Consider the following 21939-nt stretch of genomic DNA (forward strand, 5'->3'; position numbering starts at 1 on the left):
CTAACAACCCCATCCATAAACAAATTAAACAACCATGGAGACATCACGCACCCCTGCCGCAAACCAACATTCACTGAAAACCAGTCACTTTCCTCTCTTCCTACACGTACACATGCCTTACATCCTTGATAAAAACTTTTCACTGTTTCTAACAACTTGCCTCCCACACCATATATTCTTAATACCTTCCACAGAGCATCTCTATCAACTCTATCATATGCCTTCTCCAGATCCATAAATGCTACATACAAATCCATTTGCTTTTCTAAGTATTTCTCACATACATTCTTCAAAGCAAACACCTGATCTACACAACCTCTTCCACTTCTGAAACCACACTGCTCTTCCCCAATCTGATGCTCTGTACATGCCTTCACCCTCTCAATCAATACCCTCCCATATAATCTCCCAGGAATACTCAACAGACTTATACCTCTGTAATTTGAGCACTCACTCTTATCCCCTTTGCCTTTGTACAATGGCACTATGCAAGCATTCCACCAATCCTCAGGCACCTCACCATGAGTCATACAAACATTAAATAACCTTACCAACCAGTCAACAATACAGTCACCCCCTTTTTTAATGAATTCCACTGCAATACCATTCAAACCCGCTGCCTTGCCAGCTTTCATCTTCCACAAAGCTTTTACTACCTCTTCTCTGTTTACCAAATCATTCTCCCTAACCCTCTCACCTTGCACACCACCTCGACCAAAACACCCTATATCTGCCACTCTATCATCACACACATTCAACAAACCTTCAAAATACTCACGCTATCTCCTCACATCACCACTACTTGTTATCACCTCCCCATTAGCTCCCCTTCACTGAAGTTCCCATTTGTTCCCTTGTCTTACGCACTTTATTTACCTCCTTCCAAAACATCTTTTTATTCTCTCTAAAATTTATTGATACTCTCTCACTCCAACTCTCATTTGCCCCCTTTTTGACCTCCTGCACCTTTCTCTTGACCTCCTGCCTCTTTCTTTTATACATCTCCCACTCATTTGCACTATTTCCCTGCAAAAATCATCCAAATGCCTCTCTCTTCTCTTTCACTAATAATCTTACTTCTTCATCCCAACACTCACTACCCTTTCTAATCTGCCCACCTCCCACGCTTCTCGTGCCACAAGCATCTTTTGTGCAAGCCATCACTGATTCCCTAAATACATCCCATTCCTCCCCCACTCCTCTTACGTCATCTGTTCTCACCTTTTTCCATTCTTTACTCATTCTCTTCTGGTGCTTCCTCACATAAGTCTCCTTCCCAAGCTCACTTACTCTCACCACTCTCTTCACCCCAACATTCTCTCTTCTTTTCAGAAAGCCTCTACAAATCTTCACCTTCGCCTCCACAAGATAATGATCAGATATCCCTCCACTTGCACCTCTCAGCACATTAACATCCAAAAGTCTCTCTTTCATGTGCCTATCAGTTAACACGTAATCCAATAACGCTCTCTGGCCATCTCTCCTACTTACATATGTATACTTATGTATATCTCTCTTTTTAACCAGGTATTCCCAATCACCAGTCCTTTTTCAGCACACAAATCGTCAAGCTCTTCACCATTTCCATTTACAACACTGAACACCCCATGTACACCAATTATTCCCTCAACTGTTACATTACTCACCTTTGCATTCAAATCGCCCATCACTATAACCCGGTCTCGTGCATCAAAACTACTAGCACACTCACTCAGCTGCTCCCAAAACACTGAGCTCTCCGAAAGAGACAGAATTGGCATTTCATGAGGGAGATAACCGGTGGGAATGTTCCAAGTTGAAGGTGATAAATGTAAAATTGTGGTCATTTAGGTCAGTAAGCTCAGAAGGGTTAGATGTAGTGTATGTATAGTGGAGGGTTCACAGGTATAACTTAGGTTGACTGTGTTGGAAGAGGGGTCATGATGATTGGGAACACATATTAGGAGTTTAATTATATGATCCTGGTTGTTAAAGAGGGAAAGAAAAAGGGCCCCAACTTCAGCAGTATCAGCCAAGGTAAAGCCTAATGGTATCAGTCTGTGATCATTAACTCTATTCCTATTTCCATGTCAGTGGATCAAGTGCATACAGGTATGCATCTTATGTAGGAATTAAATTTTCAACCTTCTAGGCCAGCAAAAGGTATTGTGTGAGGTTAGCGATCATAGTCCTGTAAATTCAGTTCCCACAAGAAGGTACATGCCAGTTTATACTTGATTCTTTCAGTAACATGGGAAGAAATTTGATAATGATATAAAGATATTCTGTGAACTAAATTTTGGCAAGAAAAACATTATTATAGATATTAGACTAAGACAGTTTTGAATGTTGCACAGTATGTACTGTATACATAAGTTGTTTTTGCTCCATTATAATGTGCTTTTAATCAGCTATTATGACCCCAGAATTATAATCAAGATATTTTTTGATTTTCATATCAACATCAGCACCTAGTAGATGGTGGTCGAGTACAGCAGCAGCTTAGTCACTCGCTACAGCAGCTGGAAAAAGCAAAGAAAAACTATGAAAAAGCTTTTAGAGAGGCGGAGAAGGTAAGAGATTCTTGGTAATAATATGATTCATAATCATTAAGTGATTCTTTTGAGGTGGTAAAGGTAAGGAGATGCATGGGATACATCTTTTTAATGATAGTATGATTTCTAATATTTGACAGGTTTGGAAAATGGTGGTCTAACATTATATGTTTACGGTAGTTACTAGGATATGTTTACAAATTGAAAATCTTCTTGTAGATAATCTTTTTTAGTGATGATTTTTAGGTGCAAAAGTATGAATAATTACACATCCATTTATTATATACGTGGTCTTTTGTAGGTTGTAGATAGTAGTTGGTAGGCTGCCAACAACCAGGGAGGTATATTACCTATACTGCCCGCCTGGGTATCGGGAAGGTTAGTGACAGCTGCGTAGGGAGCCAGCACTTCAGTGGTTGTCAAGTTGCACTCCTCTGACCCAGGTAGCTGTGTTTTCTTTCTGCCTTACCTACACATGGACTACTGACATTGTGTCCACAAACATACATTCTCTCCTTGTCATACATAACACTTCACACTCATAACTCATGTAGCTCATTCTTTATAACTCTAGATTTTCCTGCAGTGAGCACTATGCACTAGCCCTGCCTTTTGGCAAAATGGTAGGAACAATAGATAGAAGCAGTAGGTAGGAACAGTTCAGCAGAGGCATTAAATTGAAACATTAGGTAGAGGTTTTAGGTAGCAACATGAAGCAGGAGCATCAAGTAGTAGTCAGTAGAAACATTAGGCAAGAGCCTCTGCAGACATTGTGCTGAAGTTGCACTCTGCCAGTGGCCTTTTAAGGTTGAAACACTAAAGACTAAGAAGCAGCACTGGAGTTCACTAGTTAAACAGACTCTTTTACCATGGCCACCCCCTTGGGAGAGTTGCAGGTGGGAACAGGCATCTGAGATATAGGTAGATTTACAAAGGTTATGAATGAACTTCGTTGGTAGCAGTTTTGTGTGATTCACATATCCCAATTGATATTTCAGTAGATTTTGTGTCAGGTATACAGACGATATATGGAATATGCTGATATCCAACTTTGGATATGGTGTATATATTGAAACACATAGGGACACTAAGTACTGTGTTGAAGGATTAACATGCTAAATTGTTTCCATTTCCTGTACCATTCATCAGATTGAACTTTTTCCTCTCTCAGATAGGCAGCCATTGACTAAGAAGGTATTACTAGTACTACCCACCTGAGTATAGGAAGTATTGGTAATGGCTATGCAATCACCCAGCACCAGTGGCTATCAAGTTTCATTCCTTTGGCAAAGGTTGCTGTCATTTCCTTTTTCCTTACCCACTCATGGGCATCTGGCATTCAGTCAACAAGTATAATTTCTCCATTGCATACATAACACTTGACAACCTTTAAGTCGCATAGCTTGTTCCTTGTAACTTTAGATTTTCATATGATGAACTTCAAATACTTGGTGTACCTGTGGCAAAATTGTGTCAAATTCTTTGTGTACTTTCCGTGTTCCTGTATCCCACGTAATGTGGTTAAAACATTCTTGTAGTTATACTGTTAGAAACCAGTAGATGTAGAAGAATAGGTTCATATAACCCCCAAGAGGACAGATTACCTGAAAATGATTTAACAGTTAATATATCAGAAACTGTCATGTCTCCCGACTGTTCTGTAGCTGATGTAAATCAACGATCCTATAAGGAAGGATGTGGTGCACTATAACACGATATCACATAGTGCAGTGGTGGTACATGATGCCATGAAGGTACATGGTACCCTCATAAAAAGATAATTATTTAAGGAAAGAGTACTGGAGGGGGAGAAATGGGGGAAGAATGCATGTAATGGTGTATGCAAGGGATGTGGTGCACTTTACCATGATAGCACATGTTGCAGTGTTGGTACATGATGCCATGAAGGTACATGGTACCCCCAAGAAGAGAGAATTATTTAAGGAAAGAATACTGGAGGGGGAGAAATGGAGGAAAATGCGTGGAATTGTGTATGCAAGGGAGGTATGTAAGGACAGGGTTAAGCCGAGACTCTTTTGCTGTGGCCACCCTCCTTGAGAGTTCCCAAAGGGAACAGATATCAGAGGTGTAGATTGCCAGGTAAGTACATTAAGGAAATAATAAGGAAGCAAAATTGGCATAAACAATAAAAAAAAGATATTTCAGTTTGTGTTAAGATTGTAAATGACATAGAAAGATGATCATGGAAAGAATGGACCTAAAACAGACTTGCAAGTGTTAGTCATAGTTACTGATTAATGCATTAGTAATTTCTAGTAAAGATAAAGAAGTAACCAGACTAACAAAATGTAACAAATATGTTAGAAATTTCGATATTGAAGAGATGATAAGGAAAATTATTATTGCAGAACATTTTAGGAAATTAATAGGGATTCAAAAGGCATTTATGCACGTAGCAAAATATCAAAAATACAAACATTGTTTATATAAAAAATGAAAATGTTTTCCTTGTAAATGTAAGAATTCTGAAATGCACTGTTTAGTAGATAGTCATGATACCAGGAACAAAGTTTGTAGAATGTGGACAAAAAACTTCACTGCCAGTTTGAATAAATATATGAAGTCAGCAGATATTTGTTGCACTCTACTTGATGCACCTTAAGGGAAAAAGATAGAGTTTACATTTTAGGCAGTGATGGAGAAAATGATATTGTATATGAAAAGGATGACATTAAATTGAAAAGGTAAGTGATAAAAAGAATTCAGAGAGTAAAGCAAATGAATGTGAACAAGAGAAATATTGAGAAAATGTTGAGCCAAGTGATAGGCAAAGTAAAACGCCAGATGAAGCTAATAAGGATGAGAAATAAAGGCACAGAAATAAAGTGAAAAGATGACTGGAAACCAAAAAGTTAATGGTATGAAGTGGCACCAGCAAACAACATGAAAGATAGTGATTCATGCAAACAGGATGTAAGGGTAAATGCAGATACTTTGATGAGAGTGAGCATTATCATCCCAAAATATGTATAAGAGTATTATTGTTTTGAACTTTTGATGCCAGAGGGTGACCTGATAAGGAAGAGTGTGAATATGCTCACTAAGAGATTTGCTACAATTATGATGAACATACACAAATAGGGTGATGGAAGGTAGTTCATGCACCCATAAAGCCTGTTCCAAACAGATATGTGGTTTTGTTATATGAGTGATCATGATTGCAAAAGGAAAGGAGAAATGTAGACTTAAACGTCCTACAACAGGAGAACTAAGGAAAATGCAAACTTCAAAATTGAGAACTATGGAAGTGCAAGAGAGGAAAATGTTGACCAACAAGGATGGAGATAGGTGCATAGGAAATTTGAAAAGATGGAGATCATTTGATGAAAACCAAAGAAGGAAATGCTGGAATAAAATGGCTTAGAAAACGGATGTAGAAAAAGGAAATAAGTGGAGATATCACAAAAAATTGAAACCAAGAAAGGCCAAAATATGAATATCTTTCTTTCTTTCTTTCATACTATTCGCCATTTCCCGCGTTAGCAAGGTAGCGTTAAGAACAGAGGACTGGGCCTCTGAGGGAATATCCTCACCTGGCCTCGTTCTCTGTTCCTTCTTTTGGAAAATCAAAAAAAAACGAGAGGGGAGGATTTCCAGCCCCCCGCTCCCTCCCCTTTTAGTCGCCTTCTACGACACGCAGGGAATACATGGGAAGTATTCTTTCTCCCCTATCCCCAGGGCACCACACATAAGGAAACAAGTACATTAAATTGAGAAGGTCTAATGGAGGGCAAGAAAGTTTGTACCTGACACATATACAAGAGATGAATTACTGGGAGAGGATAGGAACCATGATTTTAGACTATATTGTAACAGAGAAGAAAGATGTGAGCCACAATAACAACTTTCAATTGCCACAATTAATTTGACAAAGTTGATTGTAAGAAGTTCTTCAGAATTAGCAAGGAGAGTTCAGTGATATAGGACTTCCATGCTTAAAGATGCAAATGAACAGAACAAATGAGGAAACTATAATGGCTTTTTAAAAAATTGTAGAACAGAAGAGTGAGTTTACATTAAGAGATGGAGCCTTTAAAGTGTACAACTCCTTCCCCATGCTCCACAATTAGGCAATCACAATAAACAATTAACCTTTCTTATAAGCCTGAATGATTAAGTCAACAGCTTCTGAAAGATTGTTGGCAATAAAATGGGGTTTCACAGTAGGGTGGTTTTCACATGCCGGAATGTACTTTCCAGTCCGCACCAGCACACCTCGCATCCCACACTTCTGTGCTCCACCAACATCAGACACTATATCATCCCCAACCATTACAGCCTCTGCTGCTGAAACGCCCATGTCAGATAAAGCAGCAGCAAAAAACTGGGGTGAAGGCTTACCCACTACTTCACTTTTGATATCACAGGCAAACTCTAAAGCACTAGCAAAAGCTCCAACGTCAAGTTGCAACTCGCCTTTGAGCTTGTAATATTTTCCATATCCCAAGGCAAAAAGTCTTGGCTTTTCCAAACTCATCAGTAGTTTGAAAGCCTTGTTCATATTAGAAAATGAGAATACTTCATCTGCATCCCCTATCACTACACAAGTTGGGTGACCTGTCAGCACTTCACTAAACTCACACTCAATTTCAGGATGAACCAAAAGATGTGGGATCAGCCCTTGCTCTTTCAAAACTGAGATAACTGCTGGTACTGGACTGAAGATATCTGTTTCACATATACTGAAGTTATGATGGTGAAGTTTCTCAACTAGCACTTTCCGAGTTGAACAAGTTTCATTAGTCACAAGTCGTACTGGAATTCCTGCTTCCTTCAGCCTATCTAAAGCTTCAACACTGCCTGGTATTACAGTACCAGCACCCTCCCCAGCCTCATAGAGAACACCTGTAATATCCAGAAGTACCCCCTTTATGGGTTTACTCAGCCAGCTGCTCATGGTCACTGATGGAGTGGTTCTATCTTCCTTGTGATGATGAACTCGAGGCCATATAGAAATTACAAAATAGCGTTGAACATAAAAGAAAATAGAATTAAGATTTGAACCAATATTAGCAAGAATATGAAAAATGACTAATCAAAATAGAAGAATAAGATAGAAAGGGAATAAGAAAAGTGCCTGATTATGACAACTGCAGATACCCACCAGTTATGTGGGATTTTTTCTTAGAGAACCAGTTGAGGAACTTCTATGGAGAAATGGTAATAGAACAGAAGTGACAGCACACAACATGAATGAGATATAGATCATTACAGTCCCTTGAAATTGAAATGAACTTGCTTCACACAAGAAATTAAGTGGAGTAAATGAAGACACATTGACCAAAAATCAGGTAAGGACAAATAAAGGAATGCTGAATTATTGGAAGGTAAACATAGGTATGTAAAGTCTAGTGAGTGACAACTCTAGAATCAAGGTGAACTACATCATTGAGTGCACTAAGAATGACATCACAGACATAATCAGCATGCCAGAAACTTGCCTAAACAAAAGAGTGAAAGGTGAAGCGAACTTGGAACTATCTGTAATATATAGAGCAGATAGAACCAAACTCAAACCGGATGGTGATGCATTATGTGCCTGTAAGAAGGTAAAAGGAGAGTAGTTAATGAAGACAAGTCACAATAGATGTGAGTTGATTATAGCAAACATTGCAACAATAAACACAATACAGTAAACCTAGTATCGTACAGACTACCAGAACCAAGCTAAATGAATTCCAAGAAATGTAAGCAGAAGTTTGAAGAAATATTGAATGGAATAGAGAAACTGTAGTCATAAGTAGATTGGCTATGGCTGGTGACTTTTTCCATTTTGTTGAGTTTCAGGAAAGAGTAGATGAAAGAGAACACTTCCAAAGACTAATTAATCTTTGTGAATCATTCAGCCTCTTGCAGGTGAACCTCAGACTGACTGGAGGGAACAATATGATAGATTTACTCTTTACAAGTAACATGCAATGTTTCCAGATGTAGAAGTCTATCAAATCACAGTATTATAGAAATCATTACGGCATATGATATAGAAATGAACAGATGTCAATGTGAGGATAACAAATCAGGCTGGAGAGAGGTCATTGAAAAGATTTTAAACATTAATTGGAGTGCATTTTTAGTAGGTGATAACTGTTACAAACAGAAAAATGAGTGAGTTAAGATCAAACAGGAAAAAAAAGGGGTGCAAAACAGAAGATACCAAATGTTGGTAGAGTAGAAGAGGAGCATGGAAAAAGATTAAGAAGGGGAGAGGCAAGAGTAAAGGAGCTTGTTGATGAAGTAAAGAATTCCTGATGGAAAAGTAGTGAAATCCCATCAAACTGAACAAAGAATGAATGAAAGAGTTACACATATATCTCTAGTATTGGAGGAGGTGAGTTCTTTGACACCATTTCTTTTTCAGAAGTTTTTTTAAAGGTAGATATAATGTAGGAGGTATAGGGATGCATTCCAGGACTTAAGAGAATGTGGTTACAATGGAAAACATCATTAGACATGAACAAAGATAAGGTTTGAACTGTTTAATGACATGAAATGTGCTGAAAAAAATTAACTCCAAGAATGCCTAAGTTAGATACTAAAACAGTTAAGAGTCACCATTTACTTTTAACCTATCAATTCACTTCTCTCATCTTTGTCATTTTCATGAACTGCAGATTTAGTTTTAGCCCAACTGTTGTTTGGATGACGTAAGTTAATAAGATCACATTATTACTCCAATACATAGTTGAGGCTCCAATACCAGCAAGTATGTGAAACTGTGAGCTGTGCAAAACTGGCAAGAGGCTGATATTGTTTCAATGATTGGGTTGTATATGTAAACTCATGAAGCTCTTCACATATTTGCTGAAGATTATATAATCAAAACCCACTTTGCTATGTTCACATTGCATGTGAAATTTAAATTTGTTATTCCTTCCTGGGTAAGTTGATGCCAGTATCACTTGTTTCTTGGTTTTATTTTGATGAGATGTTATTTCATTTCACCGAGAAATATAGCTTTTCACTTTTCTTGAAAAATCTCCATAGTTCATAGAGACTGGGAAATAAGGCATTTCTTTATAGGAATGATTGCAAAACAAATTCATGAAAATACCCTCTGAATAATGATGAACTTTTAGTATAAACAGATTTCATTGATCCACAAGGTCTCCAATAGTATTACAGTTATACTTTGCTGATTAGCCTTCAATCCTCTTGATTTTTATTTTGTTTTTCACTGGCATATGTTTCGGCAGCATGTGGTAAGAAGATTAAAGGGATTCTTTTAATTTTTTAATTTTTGAAAATTTTCCACTGCCAGAGAGAGATTTTTTTCCACTCAGACAAAAATCCATATCAAGACCGGGCCTTTACTGAAATATAGAGAGAATAATGAAAAGGAAGAAGAAAAGACCGGAAAGTGTCCACAAATTTTGGAGAAAGTGAAAAATCTGTCTTTTAAAATGTTGCTGATTGCCACACAGCAATCATGGGATGTAGATGCTTAATGAATATTGGATGGTCTACGAAATGGTAGGGGTGCACAAGCAGCCAGTTCTCAGGAACAAAAACCAAAGTAATACCTGTAGAGGAGGGAAAGTAAACCAACATTGCAGTTTAGGGCAAGAGTGTTAATTGATTGAAATAATCTGATATATATTAATTATTATATCCCTGGGGATAGGGGAGAAAGAATACTTCCCACGCATTCCTCACGTGTCGTAGAAGGCGACTAAAGGGGACAGGAGCGGGGGGGCTAGAAACCCTACCCTCCTTGTATTTTAACTTTCTAAAAAGGGAAACAGAAGAAGGAGTTGCGCAGGGAGTGCTCATCCTCCTCGAAGGCTAAGATTGGGTTGTCTAAATGTGTGTGGATGTAACCAAGATGAGAAAAGAGGAGAGATAGGTAGTATGTTTGAGGAAAGGAACCTGGATGTTTTGGCTCTGAGTGAAATGAAGCTCAAGGGTAAATGAAAGAGTGATTTGGGAATGTCTTGGGAGTAAAGTCAGGGGTTAGTGAGAGGACGAGAGCAAGGGAAGGAGTAGCACTACTCCTGAAACAGGAATGGTGGGAGTATGTGATAGAGTGTAAGAAAGTAAGCAAGACTCATATGGGTAAAACTGAGAGTGGATGGAGAGAGATGAGTGATTATTGGTGCAGATGCATCTGGGGACTAAGAAAGATAATGAGAGGCAAGTGTTTTGGGAGCAGCTGAGTGAGTGTGTTAGTAGTTTTGATGCATGAGACCGGGTTATAGTGATGGGTGATTTGAATGCAAAGGTGAGTAATGTGGCAGTTGAGGGAATAATTGGTGTGCATGGGGTGTTCAGTGTTGTAAATGGAAATGGTGAAGAGCTTGTAGATTTATGTACTGAAAAAGAACTGGTGATTGGGAATACTTGGTTTAAAAAGAGAGATATACATAAGTATACGTATGTAAGTAGGAGAGATGGCCAGAGAGCATTATTGGATTATGTGTTAATCGATAGGCGTGCGAAAGAGACTTTTGGATGTTAATGTGCTGAGAGATGCAACTGGAGGGATGTCTGATCATTTTCTTGTGGAGGCGAAGATGAAGATTTGTAGAGGTTTTCAGAAAATAAGAGAGAATGTTGGGGTGAAGAGAGTGGTGAGAGTAAGTGAGCTTGGGAAAGAGACTTGTGTGAGGAAGTACCAGGAGAGACTGAGTACTGAATAGAAAAAGGTGAGAATAGAGGATGTAAGGGGAGTGAGGGAGGAATGGGATGTATTTAGAGAAGCAGTGATGGCTTGCGCAAAAGATGCTTGTGGCATGAGAAGCGTGGGAGATGGGCAGACTAGAAAGGGTAGTTAGTGGTGGGATGAAGAAGTAAGATTGTTAGTGAAAGAGAAGAGAGAGGCATTTGGATGATTTTTGCAGGGAAATAGTGCAAATGAGTGGGAGATGTATAAAAGAAAGAGGCAGGAGGTCAAGAGAAAGGTGCAAGAGGTGAAAAAGAGGGCAAATGAGAGTTGGAGTGAGAGAGTATCATTAAATTTTAGGGAGAATAAAAAGATGTTTTGGAAGGAGGTAAATAAAGTGCGTAAGACAAGGGAACAAATGGGAACATCAGTGAAGGGGGCTAATAGGGAGGTGATAACAAGTAGTGGTGATGTGAGAAGGAGATAGCGTGAGTATTTTGAAGGTTTGTTGAATATGTTAGATGATACAGTGGCAGATCTAGGGTGTTTTGGTCGAGTTGGTGTGCAAAGTGAGAGGGTTAGGGACAATGATTTGGTAAACAGAGAAGAGGTATTAAAAGCTTTGCGGAAGATGAAAGCTGGCAAGGCAGCGGGTTTGGATGGTATTGCAGTGGAATCTATTAAAAAAGGGGGTGACTGTATTGTTGACTTGTTGGTAAGGCTATTTAATGTATGTATGACTCATGGTTAGGTGCCTGAGGATCGGAGGAATGCTTGCATAGTGCCATTGTACAAAGGCAAAGGGGATAAAGGTGAGTGCTCAAATTACAGAGGCATAAGTTTAAGTATTCCTGGTTAATTATATGGGAGGGTATTGATTGAGAGGGTGAAGGCATGTACAGAGTATCAGATTGGGGAAGAGCAGTGTGGTTTCAGAAGTGGTAGAGGATGTGTGGATCAGGTGTTTGCTTTGAAGAAAATACTTAGAAAAGCAAATGGATTTGTATGTAGCATTTTTAGATCTGGAGAAGGCATATGATAGAGTTGATAGAGATGCTCTGTGGAAGGTATTAAGAATATATGGTGTGGGAGGCATGTTGTTAGAAGCAGTGAAATTTTTATCGAGGATGTAATACATGTGTACATGTAGGAAGAGAGGAAAGGGATTGGTTCTCAGTGAATGTTGGTTTGTGGCAGGGGTGTGTGATGTCTTCATGGTTGTTTAATTTGTTTATGGATGGGGTTGTTAGGGAGGTAAATGGAAGAGTTTCGGAAAGAGGGGGAAGTATGCAGTCTGTTGTGGATGAGAGAGCTTGGGAAGTGAGTCAGTTGTTCGCTGATGATACAGTGCTGGTGGCTGATTCATGTGAGAAACTGTGTAAGCTGGTGACTGAGTTTGGTAAAGTGTGTGAAAGAAGAAAGCTGAGAGTAAATGTGAATAAGAGCAAGGTTATTAGGTACAGTAGGGTGTAGGGACAAGTCAACTGGGAGGTAAGTTTGAATGGAGAAAAACTGGAGGAAGTGAAATGTTTTAGATATCTGGGAGTGGATTTGGCAGGGGATGGAACAATGGAAGCGGAAGTGAATCAGAGGGTGGGGGAGGGGGCGAAAGTTCTGGGAGTGTTGAAGAATGTGTGGAAGTCGAGAACGTTATCTTGGAAAGAAAAAATGGGTATGTTTGAAGGAATAGTGGTTCCAACAATGTTGTATGGTTGCGAGGCGTGGGCTATAGATAGAGTTGCGTGGAGGAGGGTGGATGTGCTGGAAGTGAGATGTTTGAGGTGTGAGGTGGTTTGATCGAGTAAGTAATGAAAGGGTAAGAGAGATGTGTGGTAATAAAAAGAGTGTGGTTGAGAGAGCAGAAGAGGGTGTTTTGAAATGGTTTGGTCACATGGAGAGAATGAGTGAGGAAAGATTGACCAAGAGGATACATGTGTCAGAGGTGGAGGGAACGAGGAGAAGTGGTAGACCAAATTGAAGGTGGAAGATGGAGTGAAAAAGATTTTGAGTGATCGGTCCCTGAACATGCAGGAGGGTGAGAGGCGTGCAAGGAATAGAGTGAATTGGAACAATGTGGTATATCGGGTCGACGTGCTGTCAATGGATTGAATCAGGGCATGTGAAGCGTCTGGGGTAAACCATGGAAAGTTCTGTGGGGCCTGGGTGTAGAAAGGGAGCTGTGGTTTCGGTGCATTATACATGACAGTTAGAGACTGAGTTTGAACGAATGTGGCCTTTGTTGTCTTTTTCCTAGCTCTGCCTCTCGCTTATGCAGGGGGAGGGGGTGGTTATTTCATGTGTGGCGGGGTGGCAATGGGAATGAATAAGGGCAGACAGTATGAATTATGTACATGTGTATATATGTATATGTCTGTGTGTGTATATATATGTATACGTTGTGATGTATAGGTATGTATATGTGTGTGTGTGGACGTGTTTGTATATGCATGTGTATGTGGGTGGGTTGGGCTATTCTTTCATCTGTTTCCTTGCGCTACCTTGCTAATGCGGGAGACAGCGACAGAGTATATTGAATATTATTTTTTGCTGACTTTGTTATAGTCTTGTTTTGATAGGATTCATTGATAAAAGTTTATATGTACATAAAAAGTGGATCCCAAAGCTACTATTCTCATACATTAACATAAGAAAACACAAGAAATCACAGTTTGTACCCTTTAAATTGGGAAGAAATATGAAAATGAGGGACTTGTCCAAGTATATGTATGTGATTAGGACAGATAGTCATTGGGCATTATTGGGTTACAGAGTGATTGATGGGTGCATAAAAGAGAGGCTTTAGGGTGTAAATTTACAGAGAGGGGCAGCTGCCAGGATGTCTGATCACTATCTTCTGGAGGCAAGGGTGATGATTTGTAGAAGTTTACGGAAAAGATGTAAAAAAAGTCAGTGAGAAAAGGGTGGTGAGAGTAGTGAGCTTGGAAAAGAGACTTGTTAGAAAATATTAGGAGAGATTGAGTGCTGAATAGTAAAATGTGAGAGTAGATGAAGCAAGGGGAATTGGTGAGCTGTTGGAGGTATTTGGGGAAGCAGTGATAGTGTGTGCTAGAAATGTGTGTGACAGGCAAAAGGTGGGAGGTGGGCTAATTAGAAAGGGTAGCGATTGTTGGGATGAGGAAGTAACATTTCAAGCGAGAGAGAAAAGATAGGCATTAGGGTGGTACTTATAGGGAAGGAGTGCAAATGATTGGGAGATGTATATAAGAAAGCGGCAGGAGGTCAAGAGGAAGGTGCAGGGAAGGGTTGAAAAAAGGGCAAATGAGAGTTGGGGGTGTGTGAGTATCAGTAATGTTTAGGGAGGATAAGATGTTTTGGAAGGAGTTAAATAGTGTGAAAGAAACTTGAGAACAAACTGGAATATCATGAGGGGTGCAAAAGGGGTAGTGGTAAGAGGTAGTTGTGAAGTGAGGAGATGGAGTGTGTATTTTGTTAAATGTGTTTTAGGATAGAGTGGCAGATGTAGGGTGTTTTGGTTGGGGTGGTTTTGTGTCAGGCAGTCGTGCCTTTTTTTTTCTGTACTTGTATTATTTGGATCATGTTCCAGGTTCAATGTACTCTAAGGAATTTTACACATGGGAAAGAATTTTTTTTCTAATTCTTAAGGCAGTGCTGTTCAAGCAGTTAAGACTATTTTTTGTCTCAGTTATATACATTGCTTTTTCTTTTAGGCACAAGACAACTACTTAAAGGCAGATGCTGACTTGCACTTATCCCGTGCTGAAGTAGAAAAACAACGTATGAATGCCAGTATCAAAAGTCAACAGTGTGAGGACAGCAAGAATGAATATGCAAATCAATTACAGAAAACTAATCAGTTGCAGGCAAGTAAAAGTTTTTCTTTGTTTCATTTAAAGACACTGTTTTCCGTATGAGGAAGGTAGTGAAAAGATCAGTTAGGTATGGAAGATACAGACAAAAGTTTCACATTATCCTTAGTTAAGGATATATATATTTTTTTTTTTTTTTCCGCTGTCTCCCGCATTTGCGAGGTAGCGCAAGGAAACACGAAAGAAATGGCCCAACCCACCCCCATACACATGTATATACATACGTCCACACACGCAAATATACATACCTACACAACTTTCCATGGTTTACTCCAGACGCTTCACATGCCCTGATTCAATCCACTGACAGCACGTCAACCCCGGTATACCACATCGATCCAATTCACTCGATTCGTTGCCCTCCTTTCACCCTCCTGCATGTTCAGGCCCCCATCACATAAAATCTTTTTCACTCCATCTTTCCACCTCCAATTTGGTCTCCCACTTCTCCTCGTTCCCTCCACCTCCGACACATATATCCTCTTGGTCAATCTTTCCTCACTCATTCTCTCCATGTGCCCAAATCATTTCAAAACACCCTCTTCTGCTCTCTCAACCACGCTCTTTTTATTTCCACACATCTCTCTTACCCTTACATTACTTACTCGATCAAACCACCTCACACCACACATTGTCCTCAAACATCTCATTTCCAGCACATCCATCCTCCTGCGCACAACTCTATCCATAGCCCACGCCTCGCAACCATACAATGTATCATTGTTGGAACCACTATTCCTTCAAACATACCCATTTTTGCTTTCCGAGATAATGTTCTCGACTTCCACACATTTTTCAAGGCTCCCAGGATTTTCGCCCCCTCCCCCACCCTATGATCCACTTCCGCTTCCATGGTTCCATCCGCTGCCAGATCCACTCCCAGATGTCTAAAACACTTTACTTCCTCCAATTTTTCTCCATTCAAACTTACCTCCCAATTGACTTGACCCTCAACCCTACTGTACCTAATTACCTTGCTCTTATTCACATTTACTCTTAACTTTCTTCTTTCACACACTTTACCAAACTCAGTCACCAGCTTCTGCAGTTTCTCACATGAATCAGCCACCAGCGCTGTATCATCAGCGAACAACAACTGACTCACTTCCTAAGCTCTCTCATCCCCAACAGACTTCATACTTGCCCCTCTTTCCAAAACTCTTGCATTCACCTCCCTAACAACCCCATCCATAAACAAATTAAACAACCATGGAGACATCACACACCCCTGCCGCAAACCTACATTCACTGAGAACCAATCACTTTCCTCTCTTCCTACACGTACACATGCCTTACATCCTCGATAAAAACTTTTCACTGCCTCTAACAACTTGCCTCCCACACCATATATTCTTAATACCTTCCACAGAGCATCTCTGTCAACTCTATCATATGCCTTCTCCAGATCCATAAATGCTACATACAAATCCATTTGCTTTTCTAAGTATTTCTCACATACATTCTTCAAAGCAAACACCTTATCCACACATCCTCTACCACTTCTGAAACCACACTGCTCTTCCCCAATCTGATGCTCTGTACATGCCTTCACCCTCTCAGTCAATACCCTCCCATATAATTTACCAGGAATACTCAACAAACTTATACCTCTGTAATTTGAGCACTCACTCTTATCCCCTTTGCCTTTGCACAATGGCACTATGCACGCATTCCGCCAATCCTCAGGCACCTCACCATGAGTCATACATACATTAAATAACCTTACCAACCAGTCAATAATACAGTCACCCCCTTTTTTAATAAATTCCACTGCAATACCATCCAAACCTGCTGCCTTGCCGGCATTATATATATATAATTTTTTTTTTTTTTTCCAAACTATTCGCCATTTCCCACGTTAGCAAGGTAGCATTAAGAACAGAGGACTGGGCCTCTGAGGGAATATCCTCAACTGGCCCCCTTCTCTGTTCCTTCTTTTGGAAAATTAAAAAAAAAAGATTGGAGGATTTCCAGCCTCCCGCTGTAAAGTTGAGAGTAAATGTGAATAAGAGTAAGGTTATTAGGTACAGTAGGGTTGAGGGTCAAGTCAATTGGGATGTAAGTTTGAATGGAGAAAAATTGGAGGAAGTAAAGTGTTTCAGATATCTGGGAGTGGATTTGGCAGCAGATGGAACCATGGAAGCGGAAGTGAATCATAGGGTGGGGGAGGGGGCGAAAATTTTGGGAGCCTTGAAGAATGTGTGGAAGTAGAGAACATTATCTCGGAAAGCAAAAATGGGTATGTTTGAAGGAATAGTGGTTCCAACAATGTTGTATGGTTGCGAGGCGTGGGCTATGGATAGAGTTGTGCGCAGGAGGGAGGATTTACTGGAAATGAGATGTTTGAGGACAATATGTGGTGTGAGGTGGTTTGATTGAGTAAGCAATAATAGGGTAAGAGAGATGTGTGGTGATAAAATGAGTGTGGTTGAGAGAGCAGAAGAGGGTGTTTTGAAATGGTTTGGTCACATTGAGAGAATGAGTGAGGAAAGATTGACCAAGAGGATATATGTGTCGGAGGTGGAGGGAACGAGGAGAAGTGGGAGACCAAATTGGAGGCGGAAAGATGGAGTGAAAAAGATTTTGAGTGATCGGGGCCTAAACATGCAGGAGGGTGAAAGGCGTGCAAGGAATAGAATGAATTGGAACGATGTGGTATACCAGGGTCGACGTGCTGTCAATGGATTGAACCAGGGCATGTGAAGCGTCTGGGGAAACCATGGAAAGTTCTGTGGGGCCTGGATGTGGAAAGGGAGCTGTGGTTTTGGTCCATTATTACATGACAGCTAGAGACTGAGTGTGAATGAATGTGGCCTTTGTTGTCTTTTCCTAGAGCTACCTCGCACACATGAGGGGGGAGGGGGTTGTTATTCCATGTGTGGCGAGGTGGCGATGGGAATGAATAAAGGCAGACAGTATGAATTATATACATGTGTATATATGTATATGTCTGTGCGTGTATATATATGTATACATTGAGATGTATAGTATGTATATTTGCGTGTGTGGACGTGTATGTATATACATGTGTATGTGGGTGTTTTTTTTTTTTTTTTTTTTTGCCTGTCTCCTGCGTTTGCGAGGTAGCGCAAGGAAATAGACGAATGAAATGGCCCAACCCACCCCCATACACATGTATATACATACGTCCACACACGCAAATATACATACCTACACAGCTTTCCATGGTTTACCCCAGACGCTTCACATGCCCTGATTCAATCCACTGACAGCACGTCAACCCCGGTATACCACATCGATCCAATTCACTCTATTCCTTTCCCTCCTTTCACCCTCCTGCATGTTCAGGCCCCGATCACACAAAATCTTTTTCACTCCATCTTTCCACCTTCAATTTGGTCTCCCACTTCTCCTCGTTCCCTCCACCTCCGACACATATATCCTCTTGGTCAATCTTTCCTCACTCATTCTCTCCATGTGCCCAAATCATTTCAGAACACCCTCTTCTGCTCTCTCAACCACGCTCTTTTTATTTCCACACATCTCTCTTACCCTTACGTTACTTACTCGATCAAACCACCTCACACCACACATTGTCCTCAAACATCTCATTTCCAGCACATCCATCCTCCTACGCACAACTCTATCCATAGCCCACGCCTCGCAACCATACAACATTGTTGGAACCACTATTCCTTAAACATACCCATTTTTGCTTTCCAAGATAATGTTCTCAACTTCCACACATTCTTCAAGGCTCCCAGAATTTTCGCCCCCTCCCCCACCCTATGATCCACTTCCGCTTCCATGGTTCCATCCGCTGCCAGATCCACTCCCAGATATATATATATTCCTATAAGTCCACGGGGAAAATGAAACACGAAAAGTTCCCAAGTGCACTTTCGTGTAATAATCACATCATCAGGGGAGACACAAGAGAGAAATATAACAGTCAGTTGATATACATCGAAGAGACGAAGCTAGGACGCCATTTGGTAAGCATGTGATTGTATATGTATGTGAGCGGGAGAGATGGTCAGAGGGCATTATTGGATTATGTGTTATTTGACAGGCATGTAAAAGAGAGACTTTTGGATGTTAATGTGCTGAGAGGGATAGCTAGAGAGATGTCTGATCACTATTTTGTGGAGGCGAAGATGAAGGTTTGTAGAGGTTTTTAAAAAGAGAAGAGAGAATGTTATGGAGAAGAAAGTGGTGAGAGTAAGTGAACATGGAAAGGAAACTTTTGTGAGGAAATACTGGGTGAGGAATGAGACATATTTAGGAAAGCACTGATGGCATGTGCAAAAGATGCATGTGGCATGAGAAAGGTGGGAAGTGGGCAGATTAGGAAGGGTAGTGAGTGGTGGGATGAAGAAGTAAGGTTGTTAGTGAAAGAGAAAAGAGAAGCATTTGGATGATGCTTTCAAGGAAGTAGTGCAAATGATTGGGAGATGTATAAAAGAAAGCGTTAGGAGGTTAAGAGGAAGGTGCATGGGTTGAAAAAGAGGGTGAATGAGAGTTGGGGTGAGAGAGTATCATTAAACTTATGGGAGAATAAAAAGATGTTTTGGAAGGAGGTAAATATCATGCATAAGACAAGGAAACAAATGGGAACATCTGTGAAAGGAGCAAGGGGGAAAGTAATAATAGTTAGTGATGAAGTGAGATGTACTGAGTATTTTGAAGGTTTGTTGAATGTGCCTGATGATAGAGTGGCTGGTGTAGGGTGTTTTGGGCAGGGTGGTGTGTGAAGTGAGAGAGTCAGGGGGAATGGTTTGGTTGAGAGAGAAGAGGTGATGAAAGCATTGCAGGAAGTGAATCTGGCACGGCGGCGGGTTTCGATGGCATTGCAGTGGAATTTGTTAAGGAGGAGACTGTGTTGTTGATTGGTTGGTAAGGATATTCAGTGTATGTAGTGATCATGGTGAAGTGCCCAAATATTGGCGGAATGCATGTATAGTGCATCTGAGGATTGGCAGAATGCCTGCATAGTGCCATTGTACAAAGGCAAAGGGAATAAAGTTGAGTGTTTAAGCTACAGAGGCATAAGTTTGTTGAGTATTCCTGGGAAATTGTATGGGAGAGTATTGATTGAGAGGGTGAAGGCATGTAAAGAGCATCAGATTGGGGAAGAGCATTGTGGTTTCAGAAGTGCTAGAGGATGTGTGGATCAGGTGTTTGCATTGAAGAATGTGTGTGAGAAATACTAGAATAACAGATGGATTTGTATGTAGCATTTATGAATCTGGAGAAGGCATATGTTAAGAGTTGATAGAGATGCTTTGTGGAAGGTCTAAAGAGTATCTGGTGTTGGAGGTAAGCTGCTAGAAGCAGTGAAAAGTTTTTACCAAGGATGTAAGGCATTTTTAGGAGTAGGAAGAGAGGAGAGTGATTGGTTCCCAGTGAAGGTCAGTCTGTGGCAGGGGTGTGTGATGTGCCCTTGGTTGTTTAATTTGTTTATGGATAGGGTGGCTAGGGAGGTGGGATGAGTATGCAGTCTGTTGTGGATGAGAGGGCCTGGGAAGTGAATCAGTTGTTGTTCACTGATGTTACAGCTCTGGTGGCTGATTCGAGTAAGAAACTGCAGAAGTTGGTGACTGATTTTGGAAAAGTGTGTGAAATGAGAAAGTTTAGTATACATGTAAGAGTAAGGTTATTAGGTTCAGTAGGGTTGAGGGACAAGTAAATTGGGATGTAAGTTTGAATGGAGAGACATTGGAGGAAGTGAAGTGTTTTAGATATCTGGGAGTGGACTTAGCAGCAAATGGAAGCAGAAGTGAGTAACAGGGTGGGGGAGTGGGCGAAGGTTTAGGAGTGATGAAGAATGTGTGGAAGGAGAGAACATTGTCTCGGAGAGCAAAAATGGGTACGTTTGAAGAAATAGTAGTTCCAACAATATTATATGGTGGAGAGTGGATGTATTGGAAATGAAATGTTTGAGGACAATAATTGATGTGAGGTGGTTTGATCGAGTAAGTAATGAAAGGGTAAGAGAGATGTGCGGAAATAAGAAGTAGTTTGGTTGAGAGAGCAGAAGAGGGTGTGTTGAAATGGTTTGGACATATGGAGAGAATGAGTGAGGAAAGTTGACAAAGAGGATGTATATATCAGAGGTGGAGGGAAGAAGGAGAAGCGGGAGACGAAATTGGAGATGAAAGGATGGAGTGAAAAAGATATTGAGCAGTTGGGGCTTGAACATACAGGAGGATGAAAGCATGCAAGGAAATAGAATAAATTGGTACAGTGTGGTATACCCTGGTCGACGTGCTGTCAGTGGACTGAACCAGGGCATGTGAAACATCTGGGGTAAACCATGGAAAGTTCTGTGGGGCCTGGATGTGGATAGGGAGCTTTAGTTTCATTGCACTACACATGACAACTAGAGACTGAGTATGAACAAATGTGGCCTTTTTGTCTTTTCCTGGCACTACCTCTCTGAAGCAGGGGGCAGCGATGCTGTTTCCTGTGTTGTGGGGTGATGCCAGGAATGGATTGAAGGCAAGTAAGTATGATTATGTCTTTCTGTAAATGTTTTGTTCAACTCATTCACACCTGACACTTCCTGTCACCCTTCCTTCATACTCTTCCTTGCATTCTTTCTGGTTTATTTTTCCCCTTGCTAACACTTTTACCTCATCCATTCTTCCTGACACCTAACCTCGACTTCTCAACGATCTTCACCTCCACAAGAACTGCAGAATGGTCATAATATCCAAAGAATTCTCTCACAACTATGGCATCCATTTACCTTTCTCAACCTTTCATCCACTGCCCCATAGTCAGTCAAACCCTTTCATTTTTCTCTTTATTATTTTTCATGCATGTATGACTTCATTCTCATTTATTCCAGGCAATCCCCATTCACTGACTATCTCACCAATATTACCATTTCCCACCTTCACATTCATATCACCCATTACAAACACCTGTGTCTCCTTCTCCCTTCCATTTATGCAGACATTCAAATCTCTTC

General features: G+C 40.5%; 1 protein-coding gene and 1 pseudogene across 3 annotated transcripts in view; one reads left to right on the top strand and one right to left on the bottom strand.

Moving 5' to 3' along the window:
• The window catches only part of LOC139761188 (formin-binding protein 1-like), a 118286-nt gene that overhangs the window by 14349 nt on the left and 81998 nt on the right, over positions 1-21939 (top strand). For all 3 annotated transcript variants that reach the window (XM_071685210.1, XM_071685219.1, XM_071685229.1), the window contains exons 2-3: positions 2448-2552; positions 14844-14996. In XM_071685210.1, the coding sequence (XP_071541311.1) occupies positions 14913-14996 (84 nt within the window). In that variant the 5' untranslated portion in view covers positions 2448-2552; positions 14844-14912. The remainder of the gene's footprint in view (positions 1-2447; positions 2553-14843; positions 14997-21939) is intronic.
• LOC139761197 (phospholysine phosphohistidine inorganic pyrophosphate phosphatase pseudogene) lies at positions 5994-7498 on the bottom strand (annotated as a pseudogene).

Source organism: Panulirus ornatus, chromosome 3 (genome assembly GCF_036320965.1).
Source record: "Panulirus ornatus isolate Po-2019 chromosome 3, ASM3632096v1, whole genome shotgun sequence".
NCBI classification, from domain to species: Eukaryota; Metazoa; Arthropoda; class Malacostraca; order Decapoda; family Palinuridae; genus Panulirus; species Panulirus ornatus.